The sequence below is a fragment of the Papilio machaon genome, chromosome 2, assembly GCF_912999745.1.
Source record: "Papilio machaon chromosome 2, ilPapMach1.1, whole genome shotgun sequence".
Taxonomy (NCBI): Eukaryota; Metazoa; Arthropoda; class Insecta; order Lepidoptera; family Papilionidae; genus Papilio; species Papilio machaon.
The window spans coordinates 7,225,528-7,241,267 of NC_059987.1; the positions used below are offsets into that span (position 1 = coordinate 7,225,528).

The following is a 15,740-nucleotide window of genomic DNA, read 5'->3' on the forward strand; positions in this document are numbered from 1 at the left end:
ATATTTGTTTCCTTTCAAAGAAAGTCAGTCAATGGCTGTTACCTTTGTTGTTAATATTGACTACATGCTGTCGAATGTTTTTAATAACATATTTGTATTGCCCAACGTTATTAAAATAGATAGCGTATGGACTCAGTAATTATACAAGTGTTAAAGACATTAATAATTGCTATTGCGTCTACCATGATGCTAATGAGATAAACTTGTAAACAATATCACTCTTGTTTGTAGACTAACTGAATATCAATTACTGTGTCTAAAAATAATACTGGTACTTAATGTTCCTTAATGTTAAAAGTATTAATGTATCGGTACATTAAATAGCATTTAAGAAAACGAAATCATTTCATGTGTAAATAGTACAACCCCCTATTAGTTTCTTTTAAAACTGACAAGTTTAAATACATCTTCCTTGGCGTGGTGCTATTTTGAGGTACTCTTACATACCTTTGTATCGTCCGACGTGTATAAACATAGTACGTGTTCTCGCGTCCCCTCTTCCGAGTTATCCAGACGACATGAGACTCTACTATAAATAGGGCTGGAGGAAGTGTTTATGAATAGACGCCACTGGAAATATTTGGATCGTTCGATGCACTTTGTAGACTCGGCCGAGCGCCGATGCTGCGGAAATGATGAGCGATTTATTGATTTTACTCTTACTGAAATGAGCTTTCTTGCTTCCTACTATACTATGATTCATAAAATATGATATACAATTTTTAAGTTCTTTTAAAGAAATCAGTAATGATTATTCATAATATTTTACACGAGTATTCCATTTGTATCAATGAGCTGAGAGAAAACTCTGTGAGAATTTCTAACCAAAATAAAATTATACTCAACAAGGTCCTAATAGCATCGAAAACAGGCGAGAATCAATTTGTTTTTATCCATGGTCCCTATTTCTAATTATTTGCCTTGAGCAGGTATAGTAATGTTTTAAAAAACCGGTCGAAAATTTGTTAAATTTATATTACGATATCTTTACCTGAACCTTGTTTGTCATCTTGTGCGGCGCTAATTTCTGTACCAGCCAGCCATTCAACCAGAACTTAGACGGCTGTATTGTTCAAAACAATAAAATATTTGTAAAAATGTGGTAGACTTTATATTTTTTTCTTTGTTATAATTAATTATCAATAAAAAAATATGAAAGCAGTCATTTCAGCTTCTTTGTTTTATACAGGATCAATGAATAAATTTTCATTAGGAACAAAAAATCTGTTATTTCCTTGAGAGTTAAAATATTTTGTCGTATAAAATAAAGGCCATAATACACGCTGTCTTTAACTTGATCCTTATTCCTCATTCCTTTTGTGTAACTGGTTGTCAAGAAAGGCCGGTCGACCACTGAACTAGAATGACCTGGATATCACAACTATAATGGTGCTCAACTTGCAGCCATAGCCCACTGCAGCGCAGCTCCTTATGTGTCGATACCTTTTAATTATGTAACATTAACGATTCATTGAACATGTGCAAATTTGTATCTATTTTATCGGAATCAAACTAATCAAAGATATAGTTTTATAGCATTTCCTCAGTTACTTCAAAACGCTGGTGTATCGTTCAGTTACTTTCTGACTAAATAAAATTAAATAAAATTTGGTTAACAGAAGGTATACTTAGTAAATAAAAAATGACTGGAGGTTAATCTAGGAAATATATATTGTAGACTCTACATTAGTCTCAGTATCTAAATTGTAGAGCATTTTCCACAAACAGTCAAGGATGTTAAAGCCGCATACGAATGCTTTGTTGAATGACAAAGCATCGAAAACGTTTGCGACGACACTGGTTTTGCAGCTTTCTATACGGGTTTGTAAACAAAAGTCGGTTATAAAGTCATATACTCGACGATGTACAGGGCACCAAATAAGGCGGGTGATAAAATGCAATTTCTCGTTCGATTCGTGGCCTTCCACTTCCCGAAGTCTTTCCGATTAAATCGCGACGCCGCATCTTCCTGTATCATGTTGTTTTAACGCTCAAATAAGTATTTGATCGATCGGCCTCAAGTTTCGGTGAATGAACGCAAGACCCAATCTAATTATATGATAGTACGATATAAAGTTTTATAATGCCAAACTAATATAAATCACTTTATTCTAAAAAGTACAACTTCTTCAACAGACTTAATTAAATTCTTTAAGTTTTGCTACGATTAGCTTTTCTGCGAAAGAGACTAGGCAATTAATCTTATTGAATAAAAAAAATCTTGTGTTTCTTTAGCACTGTCCTCTTTAAGTTTCTCTCGAAGAAGGAATTCCTTGTTAGTTCTAATTAGGTACCTAGTTTTCTACATCGACATGCGAAGTAAAGGAACCGCTTTTAGTCTTTTTAACCATTTACTCCTACTCCAACCGCTAAATCATTAGTGTTTTGGTCATCGTCACATTATTCATTTATTAATTGGTACAGTATTCAAATTGACATTTGTGAGATAATGACAAAAAAAATTACAATATTTTCATTAAAAAAAAACAATAAGTACGGAAATGAGGATGAACTATATTATTTTTTTATTAAAACCTGCATGCCAAAACCACATTCATTGTCTGTCTAAACTGTTCACTAGCACTAGTTCATGAACCGAAAGTGTACGAGAAATGAAGAATAGAACAGCTCAGATTTAAAAGCAAAATGAAAACAAAAAACATTTTTAATTTGCGGCCTCTACGTTGTGGAATGAAAATTCCGGAACGTTTCAAATTAAAGTTCCGAAAGTTATATCGCGGTGTGAGCCGGACAGGCTAGCGGTGAGCGACTGAATTTCCCTTCGTGTGGTTGATGGAAAGTGGGTCGGTGTTTGGTTACCTCGCGCAATGTAATCCACGTATGGATTGTCTAGCTTAGTTCGAGCTGTCTCGCACCTGCTAACTCACATTGCTATTTCAAAAATGAGGTTACATTTTATTTGTTTTTCTCTACCTTGGCACGTAAAAGCTTTTCGTTAATTAACAAAATCTAATATTCAAATATCCTATTGCAGTAATTTATATCCCAATTTGATAACTAGGCGTGATTAATATTGAGTATTTCGCGACAATTCTCAAAGCTACTTGAGCTGAATTTCGTCATAGTAATAAACCATAATGGTATTATGCCGTGTCAGTTAATTTTATACTAACAGACAAGGAGCAGGACAGCTACGTATTTTATCATAACATATAAAGAAGCAATACAATAAATACATATTATAGGAACGTATAAATCCCATATTAAATATTCATTACTTTCATTAGTATATGCTAAATGTAATTCCTGTCTTAAAATCTGACCTGTACGGATTGCATACACGTCCGTGTAAACGAAGGTAAATTTCAAAATATTTGTGTATCTGCACTCACAAAGCAAGTATCTTCTATCTTATCGCGAAAAATAATAATCATTGTTCGTCTTATCTGCGGAGCGCACGTAAGCGATGTCGAATCGCATATGTAAAATGGATAAATGCAATAAATAATTGTGTTTTATTTATATTTTTGTTTGGAGCAAGGGCCCGCTGGCAGGTTTATTGACTTCGGCTTCAAGGCGGGGCGTAGGTTTGTTTACCAGGGCCGGGTCGGGACTGGTCGCACCGGTGCGGCCGGCAAGGTCGCCGCGCGCGCGCCGCGCCATTGCAAAAACAACCAAACACGCGCCACGGACATTCCACTCTAGTGATGTAGACTTTACTCGTAAATCTTTTTGTCTGTAAATATTTTTAGCTGCCTAGATTTTATAAGTTTTTTAAGAAGTTTTAAGTAAAAAAAGTTCAGTAAAGTTCTGTTCTGTGTAAGTAACTATATTCGCAGCAATGAATTGTTATTTTTCTAAACAAATGCACGTATCACAACTCCGGTCAGTAACTCTGGGGCCTGATGGTTATTGGTGATGTGCGTCTACTAAAAATATTTACTTTTAGTAGTGGTCACCCATAGGTCAAAATTCGACCATAATTAAATGTCAAATTTCACTAACATCCGTTCTCACCATTCCCTTTTAAAGTTTTGTTTTAATATAATTTTGTGTGTTGTTTAATATAATAAATTGTTTTGTATTAATAAAATATAGATTTGCACCGAAAAGAGGCTTGCCACTACGTCCAAATATATTAAAACAAATCAAGTTGGACTTTACTTTGACTTATATCAGAATTAGGATAGTATTAACGTAACTTATCCTTATTAAATTTTTACATCATTTAAAACCAATAATGATATCTTGTTTAAGATTCATGCTTGAATGATAACATCGCTCCTTTTGTCAACCAAAAATCAAGGAATGTTCTTTGTTTACATTCACACTAGTACAGTTACTAATCTCGACATTTACGTATTACAAATGATTAGTTGATTACGAATGTTCATGACTATTTTGCAACATGAATTCAGTGGCATTGTTATATCACAAAGTATAAATGGCGATGCAAAAGCGCCGCCAGTTACTGGAAGAAACAATAAAGGACTACATAAGGACTACGGATTCAAGTTTCACTTGCACATAGTAACTCATTTGTTACAAGTTTTAAAATTACCTTATGCATATGAAGTATGTGCGAAGAAGAAAAAAATTTAATGAATGTAAATGGATTGTCCTTTAATGCTCAAACATGAATAAATAATACACTCCTATATTAATTTTACTGACGATTGTTTGCTAGGGTGGGTCAAAAAAATCAACTATTTTTTTTTTACAATTAATACGGAAAAATGGGTTACTAGGCACCTTAAAAAAATTCTCACCAAATATGAACTCTTAATTTTAATAGGAAGATCCTCCGCGTCGCAGTTTTTCATTTTTTTCTCAGTCCAATAGAAAAAAATTCATTCCTCATCATTAATTGGTCGTACAGAAAAAATTTTTTTAAGAATTTTGTAGGAAATTTAATGCTCTACAAAAAAGGTATCTTATGTTTTTTCCGTAAACCTCACCATTTCACTAATATTGAAGATTTAAGATTGATTATTTTAAGTCAAATGTCACTTTTGTTTATGAATTTTATAACTCGACAAGAAATGGCTATTATTGAATGCGCAATAGAAATTTTTGTAGCAAATTAACTGCTCTATAAAAATGGTATCATATGTTTTGGCGATTAAATTAAGCGTTCAAAAGATATTCATCATCAAACTTTCATGTATACCGATTTTAAGAGTTTTTGATTAAATAATCGAAAAATTTCAATTTAATCTATCAGTTTTGAGAAAATTTACACGAAAAAAATTTTTTTTTATCAACTGAGAAACTTCAAAATGTTTTTCAAGCTTTTTTATGTGTAAGTATTTTTATCTACATTTAAAAAAATAAATTGTACATTATTATTTTTTTTATTGATAAATGATTAACTAAGCGATAAATAATGTACAATTTATTTTTTTAAATGTAGATAAAAATACTTACACATAAAAAAGCTTGAAAAACATTTTGAAGTTTCTCAGTTGATAAAAAAAAATTTTTTTCGTGTAAATTTTCTCAAAACTGATAGATTAAATTGAAATTTTTCGATTATTTAATCAAAAACTCTTAAAATCGGTATACATGAAAGTTTGATGATGAATATCTTTTGAACGCTTAATTTAATCGCCAAAACATATGATACCATTTTTATAGGACAGTTAATTTGCTACAAAAATTTCTATTGCGCATTCAATAATAGCCATTTCTTGTCGAGTTATAAAATTCATAAACAAAAGTGACATTTGACTTAAAATAATCAATCTTAAATCTTCAATATTAGTGAAATGGTGAGGTTTACGGAAAAAACATAAGATACCTTTTTTGTAGAGCATTAAATTTTCTACAAAATTCTTAAAAAAAATTTTTCTGTACGACCAATTAATGATGAGGAATGAATTTTTTTCTATTGGACTGAGAAAAAAATGAAAAACTGCGACGCGGAGGATCTTCCTATTAAAATTAAGAGTTCATATTTGGTGAGAATTTTTTTAAGGTGCCTAGTAACCCATTTTTCCGTATTAATTGTAAAAAAAAAAAATAGTTGATTTTTTTGACCCACCCTATTGTTTGCATTGATTATACAAACAGTGTATTTACTTTATGTAAGAGAAGAGAATTCATCTTCTAACCACATAAACATTTATTCGTTCTCGATTGAACAAACCAGTATTTGACTGATTATTCAGTCAACCCAGTCATAACTCTCTTACAGCGCTCTAATTAATTTGATGAAAGGCCGACTGGTCGCAGTCAATCATTCAGTGTACGGAGTACGATAAATGTAGTAGCCCTGCGGGGAAATTGAAAGGCGCAACGCTCGCCCGCGATTTGATATTCAGGGGGCGTGCGCGGGATTGAGCGGGGCAATGTGGGCCGCGACGCGGATCACTGCGTTGCAAACTAAATACAAATGTCCTCATCTCATCGCCCACATAAACTAAACTAATGATCCTGAGAATAATTTCTACCCATCCGACGAAAAGATGTGCGGAAACCATAGCCTCTAGTACTAACTAAAGAAAAATAACTTATCAGTTTGGTAGTTTTGTATTAGCATATCTGTGTTGGGTTAATTGAACAATGTTCCAGTATCGTGTCAAAAATCTTCCATGAGGTATAATTTTCGACGTAAACACACGACATGATAATTAACTCAGCCATGATAAGTTGTTGCCACTGAAACGAAAATGTCTAACATGTTGATGCGTCATGATATTCATTAAAGGTGGGCCAATTTAATAGGCCACATTTGACATCTTTCTATTTAAGGCTCACCTATACAAGATGATCCTTTTACAATTATAATTTTACAATAATAGATATTAAACTAATTAAGAACGGCACTGTGCGAGACGCGACGCGACCGCGAATTTCTCGAAATAAACACTCGCCCTGAAGATGGAGCCCCGATGGGTCCGAAACTAGTCGGTGCCATCACCGGACAATCATACGTGAGTTAAGCTGTTCTTAATTAATTTATTATTATTTCTCACGAAAGTTTAAACAATATAATAGATATTATCATAATTAAAATGAAAAAAAAAAATCGTTTTACAATATTAGAAGTTATTTACGTTCAATTAGTTGTGTGGTCTTGATCTTGACTTCTTGTTTATTGATGGAAGTTTTGTTTTTTCTTTGTGTGTCAAGGATATTATTACTCGTTGCATCTTACCGGAATACCTATTGAGAAATACTCATTTCCATCCGGATATACAAATTGACATCAGTTCGTATCAAAAGGAAGTCAGATGTCGTAGGAAATTGCGAAGGAAATAAATGCAACACTATGTTTTTCATAACATAAAATATGCGCAAACTGATTTTATTCCAAAAAGAAGTTTAAACACTGAATAAATGGACGTTGGCGGGCTGTTGCTGGCGCTTCTGAAGCTAGTGAGTTAATTCAAGCGGGTAACTAATTAATGTCCGTCTCACGGCGCCCGGACAAAACGTCTCGCAACTGCGACAGTTGAGGAACTCGAGTTGAGAACTTCCCCGGGCGACGTAAATTATAGCTGTCCATGTTACTTGAAGTAATAGAACTTCCGAGATAGAGTTAACTTAAAGACGAAGTTTTTTAAAAGCTTCAGAGTTTTGCATTATAAAAAATCCACTATGCTGAAGATGTTTTTGGTAAAACTTCTTTAATTTAATCATAGAATTACAGTAAGGAGCCGTTAAATGATAATTGATCTTTTTTTATCGCAGTATGCCTACCTTTTAGCAGCTAAGACTTAATAATTTAACAGCAAAATTGCATACAAAGTTTTATTTATAAATAACATGTAATTGTTTCGTAGCACACGTGGACAACGAGATGTACCTATCGCGGGCGCTGGAGCGACTGGGCGGTAACGCGCTCAGCAAGGACTCGGAACCAGATATCGGCGCCGCGTTCTTCAAGTTCGCCGTCGTCACCAAGGAACTCTCTGCGCTCATGAAGACTTTGGTACGTATGGTTTTTAATATTTATTATTACTTCTTTTTCTTTTGGTGCCTAACCTAACCTAACGGAGGTTGGAGGTACTCATAATAGCTCCTTAAACTCTCGACACAGCATCTCAGAATATAGAATGCACACTTTTGTTTGTAATAATGTTGTTACAATGGCGAAGAATTTTCAGCCAAGATGTTCTTTCCCATCGTCTACCTCTTTTGCTATGTGTTTTGTTATTACCAATAACAGCATTAAATAAAGCGTAAATACAATAATATGATAATTCAAAGCTCTAGTCAAAGCGAATTATTGGTCATTGTGAATCCAAATTCCGAAAAAATTTTGAAATGGGTATTACTCACAGGTAAATTACAAGTCGCATATATGTTATGCAAAATTGTATGATTTTAAGGTATCATAAATTTTATTAAGTGCAGCATGCGCTTTTGCTTGCTGATCGAAGTGCATACGGGATGGGACTTTGCCAATAACATTAAACGTGTGTCGTAAAATAAAGTATTGTTGGCTCGGTGACTAAAACTGCAACGGGCTTACCACCTGTTACGTCATTCTACGAAATCTCTACTGAAAAATTTTCCTAGTCAGTCAACAAAAGATTTTTACTGTGACATGAGTGATGGTTACATAGCTTAGTGGTTGATGATCTTATTTAAAGAGGCCAAATCATCATCTTGCTTTACGCTCCTTTTCTGACGGCAAGTTTGCATAGTACTATTTTGCCATTTCAGCCATCATACTATCTGAATATACTCTTCTTCTATCTAGATTATACTTTGTTGGCCTTCCTCTTCTGAAATATACCACATAAAGTGTTTATTTGAACTTCGTTCAGATGCTTCAAATTTCGTTAAGACAAATCTACGTGAGTGCTTGTTGTGTGAGTAGTGCTAAGTAGCGCGGCTCAGATGCACGAAACGGTAACTGTAGCAGCCATTTACCGTCTGATTCGTAAAACGAAATTTTATGTATAGACAATTTATTTCACAACTAACTTGGCACTTGCACAATAGTTTTGTTAACTTCAATTTACAAATCAGAAAATCAGTTTATTAAGGTTTTCCTTGTAATTATTGGAAAAATAAACAAATATTCCAAAAAGGAAAATTATTACCAGCTGAGCTTACAACGTACTTTTTGTTAAGCTGGATTTCTGATATTTATTACAATATGATCCTGTAGTAAATCTGATTCGTTGAGAATGAAGGATCTGCGGCGGATATCTCGTCAGATATCGACCACTCTCAAGAGAAAAAGAATTCGATCAAATTAAGCGAAAAGAAGCAATTTACTCCGACGCTTTTCTGTTTTGTTTCATTGGGATTATCAAGCTATTCGTATAGATTGGTTCGTATGATTTAGTTAGAGAATAACGACCTTCATTAAGATCATTATCTTGTTATTAAATAGTGGGTTTATTTTAGTACTTACTAATTATAAATGAGAATGTTGGGATGGATGGATGTTTGTTACTAGTTTTCTCCAGAACGGCTCAGCAGATCCCGCTGAAATTTGGCAGTTGTGGACAAAAGCTAATAAGTACCAGTCTTTAAAGTAACCAAAACCAACAATTCCAACATCAGTACAAAATTCAACCTATTTGAGTGTAGAATTAGTCAGCACCCACACATTGTACTGCGTCAAGTCAATCACCGTGTTCTGTGCGAAATCTTTCGCCTACGATGTTTCCCGAAGCGTTTGAAACTACGCGAATTTTATTACATTTTAACCTAACACGTTACTCCAGTGCTAAATTTAGATCTGTAAATTATAGTTAAAGTTTGTCTAGATTCTAATCTAGCCGTGATTTGTGTAGGCAGGATCTAGTGACTTGAGTTTTTTTCTTTCATAAAATCTTGTGAAACTTCCATTCTAATAACTTATGAACATAAAAATTGTACATTTAAACTGACACTCGCAGTTGTATTCGTTTCAATTTATTAAATTGTTTCTATAGTAAAATTGAATGCGTGTAGCATAATGTCGGAATGTGCACTGCTGGCGACGTGATGGATTATAACCCCGGTCCCTGTAATAGACGTAGATATTCCAGCTTTATGGATACGGGTACATTATATAACAGCAGCGTTTTGTGTTGCCCTGTTTACGTATGTTGTACGTACACGTAAGTTTTATACGTGAATTCACGCGAATGAATTTCATACATTCGTTACGTATGTATATCTCGTATTTACATGTAACTTTCAAATATATATGGGTATGGTTTGTTACGTAATTTATTTATGAACATGTTATTGTTAAAAGAAATACGTTGAATAATTCACGTCTTAGATTGTGCGCTAATTAACATTTACAAGTCAGTAGGTACGTCAAAAACCAACGATACAGTTAGTATATAAAGTTCGAAATTGTCTACCCCAATTATGTCGTAACTCATTAGACAAAGGCTCTCAAAGGTAAGAGGTGAGGAATTTGAAATATTCTAACCCTGATTTATGTCAGTTGTTGTCTTCATGTTAATCTGCGCAGAATCCTTGACCCGACCTCGACACAAGAGGTCCAGTCGCGTCTCCTTCACAAATTGTATTGTTCGTTCGAACTTATTGAAGTAAATCTTTTTTTTATCAAAGCTTATGTAGAATTAAGTTTTTCTTATTTCTATTGGGATAAAAGAACTTTTAGTATTTAATTGTATGGTTTGTGGGAGTGTGCTCAAAGCTGAAATATTTTTTATTCGTGAAATAATTAAATTTACAGAAATGAGCGTCTTTTGATGTAAATTTAAATAACTGAGCTAAATGCTTGTAGTTCTGACCGTCAGAGACGCAGTGCCGGCATAACTCAACAATGACTCGGCTTGTCGCGCTTCGCTTGAAGGGACTCGCTATTTAATTCCGTTTGTTTTTTTTTTATAAACAACAGTTATACAGAAAAAATATTTTTGTAAAGTTTAACATAAGTTAAAGGTAATCGAAGGGCGAATGAATAGAACTAACTGTTGAGGGCGTAGTTAAAATGTATGAAATCGCATATAAAAATATAAACAAAGATGTTATGACAGGTTATTTGCATACAATAGCATAGCACTAGAGCGCGTGCCCATGCGCGCGCCCGTTCTCAATTATAACAATGATAGCTGTTACATTAACGTGTCATTACGTATGAATATCGCGTAATTGCTTTGCAGAAAAACAGACCGATAATGTGCATTTCAGCAATGTTTATGGAAGATAACAACATACGATGTGAACGTGGATAGTATTGTTTCAAGGTTGAAACTTTATTGGCGATGAATTTAGAATAAATTTTATTGGTGATTAAAATATTGTGCCAAGAAGATTCAATATTTTGTTTTTTTTGTAAAGAAAGGAGGTAAATGAGCTGCGGGGAGAGTTTGTGCCGATAGATGAAGTGTTTGTCTTTATATCTATAGTGATTGCTTAACCCGAATAAGATATATGAGTACGAGATGTTTCGTTGTTACTTCGGTGTAACAGATAAGAAACTGTAATCATATTTGTAGTAAGTTTCTATACATTTATCTATCTATTCTTGCATAGTTGTTTCAAAATTATAAAATACAAAAAAATGAAAGCCGTATATAAAATAACATATATAAAAAAATTGTATTTTATTTTTATGTTATCCTTAATACCTGTATCTATGAGTACATTTTGGAATTTCCTTGTACTATTCAAACGATTTGTCTCGCACTATTGTAAAGCTTTCGGCTTTTCATCTAGGTATAGAAAATTTGTACGTTGCGGTATATAAAATGTACATACATAGAGCTGTTATGTGCATTTGTTTCGTTCTGTTCGCAATAAGCGCCTTTCCATACGAGGACACTGCTACTCGTGATATGTCACGCAAGTGCACAATGCGGCGTTTGGCCAATATACGTATATACGAAACGTAAAATAGGTACGTTGTGTTCGTATGATAAAAACATGTCTGGATTAGTAGTAGAACAGCAAATTATAAGCGAATAGAATTAAAAAATTTGAATGTTTAGGTCAGGTTAGTTAGGTTATAGATGTTTCTTGCTACGTAACTCTAGAATGGTTTAACGGATCTGTATGAAATTTGAAGAGATTGATAACAGCCTGGAATAGCAATGGGTTCTAACTTAATTTTTTCTGAATTCTACTCGGAAGAAGTTGTGGGCGTCATAAAGCTTGATAAGTAAGGAATATTAAATTTAATTCCCTAGGAAGTGATAATAATTTTAATGATGGCAACAATTTCCTTATGTTGGTGTGGATAATTAGCACGTCGTTTAACGTCCAGTAGCGAGGGTCGGGTTGCGAGGCGTAGATGAACCCTTTGTGTCGTGCCCTTCCGGGCCTCGTTTGTCAAACGTGCACTGCACACACTTCATTGACTTCACTAAACAAACATTATATGAAACTTTATATGTAATACGATGTATTTTCCTGCCATTACGTAAACATGTAATATTCTCTACCATATAAATGATTATTTATTGTACATGTTTTTATAGTAGTTGTTTTTTAACCTATTTGAGGAGGACGTAGTTATTAAAATTTACTCTTATGCCATCAAATCGTATCCGAGTACTATAAACTGACTTGAGAATCAAGACGGCGGTCGTGAGGCGAGTCGATGCCGGGTGGGTGAAACGTTAATAATTGCATAAAAACCTTAAACCCGACCTTTATGACCTTGATCTCTCGCGCCGTTGGACCGCTCCATAACATTTAGCGATCACGAAAAGTAGTAATGTTTTCAGGTAAATGGTAATAACTCAATGAGATTATTTGACATTATTGCCTAATCCCCTTAGATTCTAGGCTCGCAGTAGGTACTCTATGCTTAGGTATGTATGTAATAAGCACAATAAGCTTACTCAACCGGCTTTGCTATTCAGTTTGCGATGTTAGATGCTCGGTCGGGCAGAGCGATTACACACGAATGAAACGGAACGTTTATCAAAATTATGCAGTAAGGTAAAGCAACAAATTGTGTCGCGTAGAAGCAAATATCGCTAGATCACGTTTAATACCAACAATGCATTCTAAAATATGGTTACGGTTGAATAGAAGATAGTATGCAAAATAAAATTGATAATTATAAAAACATCGCAAATTGCATGTAAAGTAAATGGACAATACTTTTAAGGATATTAATAATTAATTGACGATTTCAAGTAGTCATGTTCATGTTAATTCACAATATTAGACTCTCGTATACGGAGAACTCAGGATTCTCCCGAGCATATTTATTTTTGCGATTTACTGACTCGATTTAGGTGAAGGTCAATTAAGGAGGAAATTGATCATATGGCATTTATATACGAAACCTTGGAAACTTATTGTTTTATTTCTAATTTAATAATATTATCTTTGTTCGCAGATGCAGAATATAAACAATATAGTCATGTTCCCAGTGGATAGTCTATTGAAAGGTGATCTCAGAGGTGTCAAGGGTGATCTAAAAAGGCCATTCGATAAAGCTTCCAAAGACTACGAGTCCAAGTACCTGAAAATTGAGAAGGAAAAGAAATCACAGGCGAAAGAAGCCGGTCTTATAAGAACAGAAGTAACACCGGCCGAAATAGCTGATGAAATGGAGAAAGAAAGAAGATTGTTTCAATTGCAAATGTGCGAGGTAAGAATTCTAGATTCACTGGCAGTAGAGAGAATATATCTCCAAACTTAATGAGCGTCAAAGTTTACACAGTTGAACTTATTCATACTTAGTTCTTAAAAAATCTGTAAAAAAACGTAATGCACGGTTTCATGACCAAATTGATACAACGAATGTTTACGATTGTAGTTTATCCCATATCGTGTAATGATATTTTTCTCGAAACTCGGTACAGACCTGATTTTATATATTATTAAATTATCTTTGAAAATACTACAGCGTTGAGTTTGTTTTTCAAACCCGATACGAAGCTCTCTGGTGCATTCTAAAAGCAATTTACGGTAGAACGTAAAACCTCGGAGTATCGGGAGATTTTATTAGAGCTCATTTACTGTGTTTTACGATAAAAATACGTGGTAACTAGTCGTACCTTTTTGTTATTGTAACTTTTAGTAAATTAAATTTGTTGCATTTTGTTCTCTTGTATCTTACACGTTTTTAATATCGTATACTGTCTATGAGTCATCTTTACCTATGTAGTGTAGACATTTTAAATTAACTCATAAATTATCATCACCGTTCTTACAATTAATATTTCTTTGCACTTCTGTTAAAAATGTATCTCGTTAAAATAGATTATCATTGTTCTGAGTCACAAGCATCCATTAATTTCTCGTAAAACTTACACAGTTTCTACGTTCATAATATGATTTAAATTTTCTACGCTTTAAAGCTTTTAAATTATGAACGCCTGGCATTATTCCAATCGCAGCTTTACAATACTAAGCTAAAATATGTTAAGCCTTTATATTCACAAGTGATCCTGTAGCTATAAAATGAATATCCAATAGCAGTAACAAATGGAGGGACCGCTCTGTGAAATGAACTCAACGTTTAATGTTTTATCGTCTGTAAATCTAGAACCGCTCTCAACCTCACCGTCTAATGCTCGTAAGATTCTATTCTTAGTTAAATATATAGCGACGATTTAGAACATCGCAATGTTAATTTATTCCGTTTTATGTTAATGCGTACAAGTACGGTTTGTGAAAGATAGCTTGAATCATCTAGAAGTGAAGTACCTCTTAACTCAATTTCTAGAAAAATCATAAAATATAAATCCTATACGTATTCCAAGATCTTCATTAATGTACTTTCAAGTTGCTGTGAAATAACAATTAAATTCGGCTTGCGGTTGCATGTTTAATTGATATCTATGCAGTTCATCCCCCGACAACAAATCCAGTTCCGCACCACGTAAATAAATCTCCGCTCTAAGGACGCCCTGGGGTAGCAATAAGTATTCCGGTTAGCGGTAACTTAATAAAGCTGCAAATATCACGTTTACAGCCTCCTCTAAATTATTATTTTTTTAGTTAAAATTTAAATAAATTAAAAAATAATATAGCCGTAAGTTTTCTTTTATTTAAATCATATTAAAATTTGTAAAAAGTCTGCATGATATTGTAATTCAGAAACAAATATTTATGTGGTCGTTACTTAATAAATTCAAGCATTGAATAAAAGTATTTTCTTTAAAATAAATAAATAAATTTGCGTCTAAAGATCTTCAATCGTCTCAACAAACAGCATTGTAATTTAAAGACTGGCAATGACATCAAAGGATTCTCCTCGTGGTATGTTCTACAAAAAAGGACACGTCCGGAGAATTTGGCGAGCGTTAAAACATAACATCACCGAGTACTTTCAAGTTTATCTTTGTTTATTTTATGCCTGTGATGTGTTCGTTCGTCGGTGATATTGTTTCTCGAACGATAAATGTATTCATTGCTTACGTAACTGTATCAAATATTTATATGCGCCGCGTGCGGGTTGAGTGAATGACCGACCTCACAATTGCACTTGTCGGTCCTCCAGCGTATCGCGCACCTCTTACTCATTTGTCGGACGCAACACTAATTACAAAAGCACCATTCACGAACACACACATAAAATCCTATACGACGATGTTTGGTATATAGGTGAATGGAAGTTGAAAGCTCGTTCTATTTTTATGACAAGAAAGACCTGAATCTGATGGAAGTGGAATATGAATTCATTTATTGTCTGTTTACTTGTTGCACTTTATTATTGTACTAACTAACTTCTTAAAGGTTATTGTAGATACAAAATAGTTTAGAGGATAAAAATTTAAATAGGAATGTTTCGGCTTTTTAGTACAAGTGTACACACATGATATGATAATTTAGGAAATCTCAAGTACATATTATAATCATATAAGTGCTATATAAGTGCATGTACAGCT

At 33.7% G+C, this 15,740-nt stretch overlaps 1 protein-coding gene across 2 annotated transcripts in view; it reads left to right on the forward strand.

Annotated features, from left to right (window-relative positions):
• LOC106714439 (arfGAP with SH3 domain, ANK repeat and PH domain-containing protein) overlaps nt 1-15,740 on the forward strand; it is a 39,345-nt gene that overhangs the window by 8,945 nt on the left and 14,660 nt on the right. For both annotated transcript variants that reach the window (XM_014507489.2, XM_045685165.1), the window contains exons 3-4: nt 7,749-7,897; nt 13,241-13,495. In XM_014507489.2, coding sequence (XP_014362975.2) covers nt 7,749-7,897; nt 13,241-13,495 — 404 coding nt within the window. The remainder of the gene's footprint in view (nt 1-7,748; nt 7,898-13,240; nt 13,496-15,740) is intronic.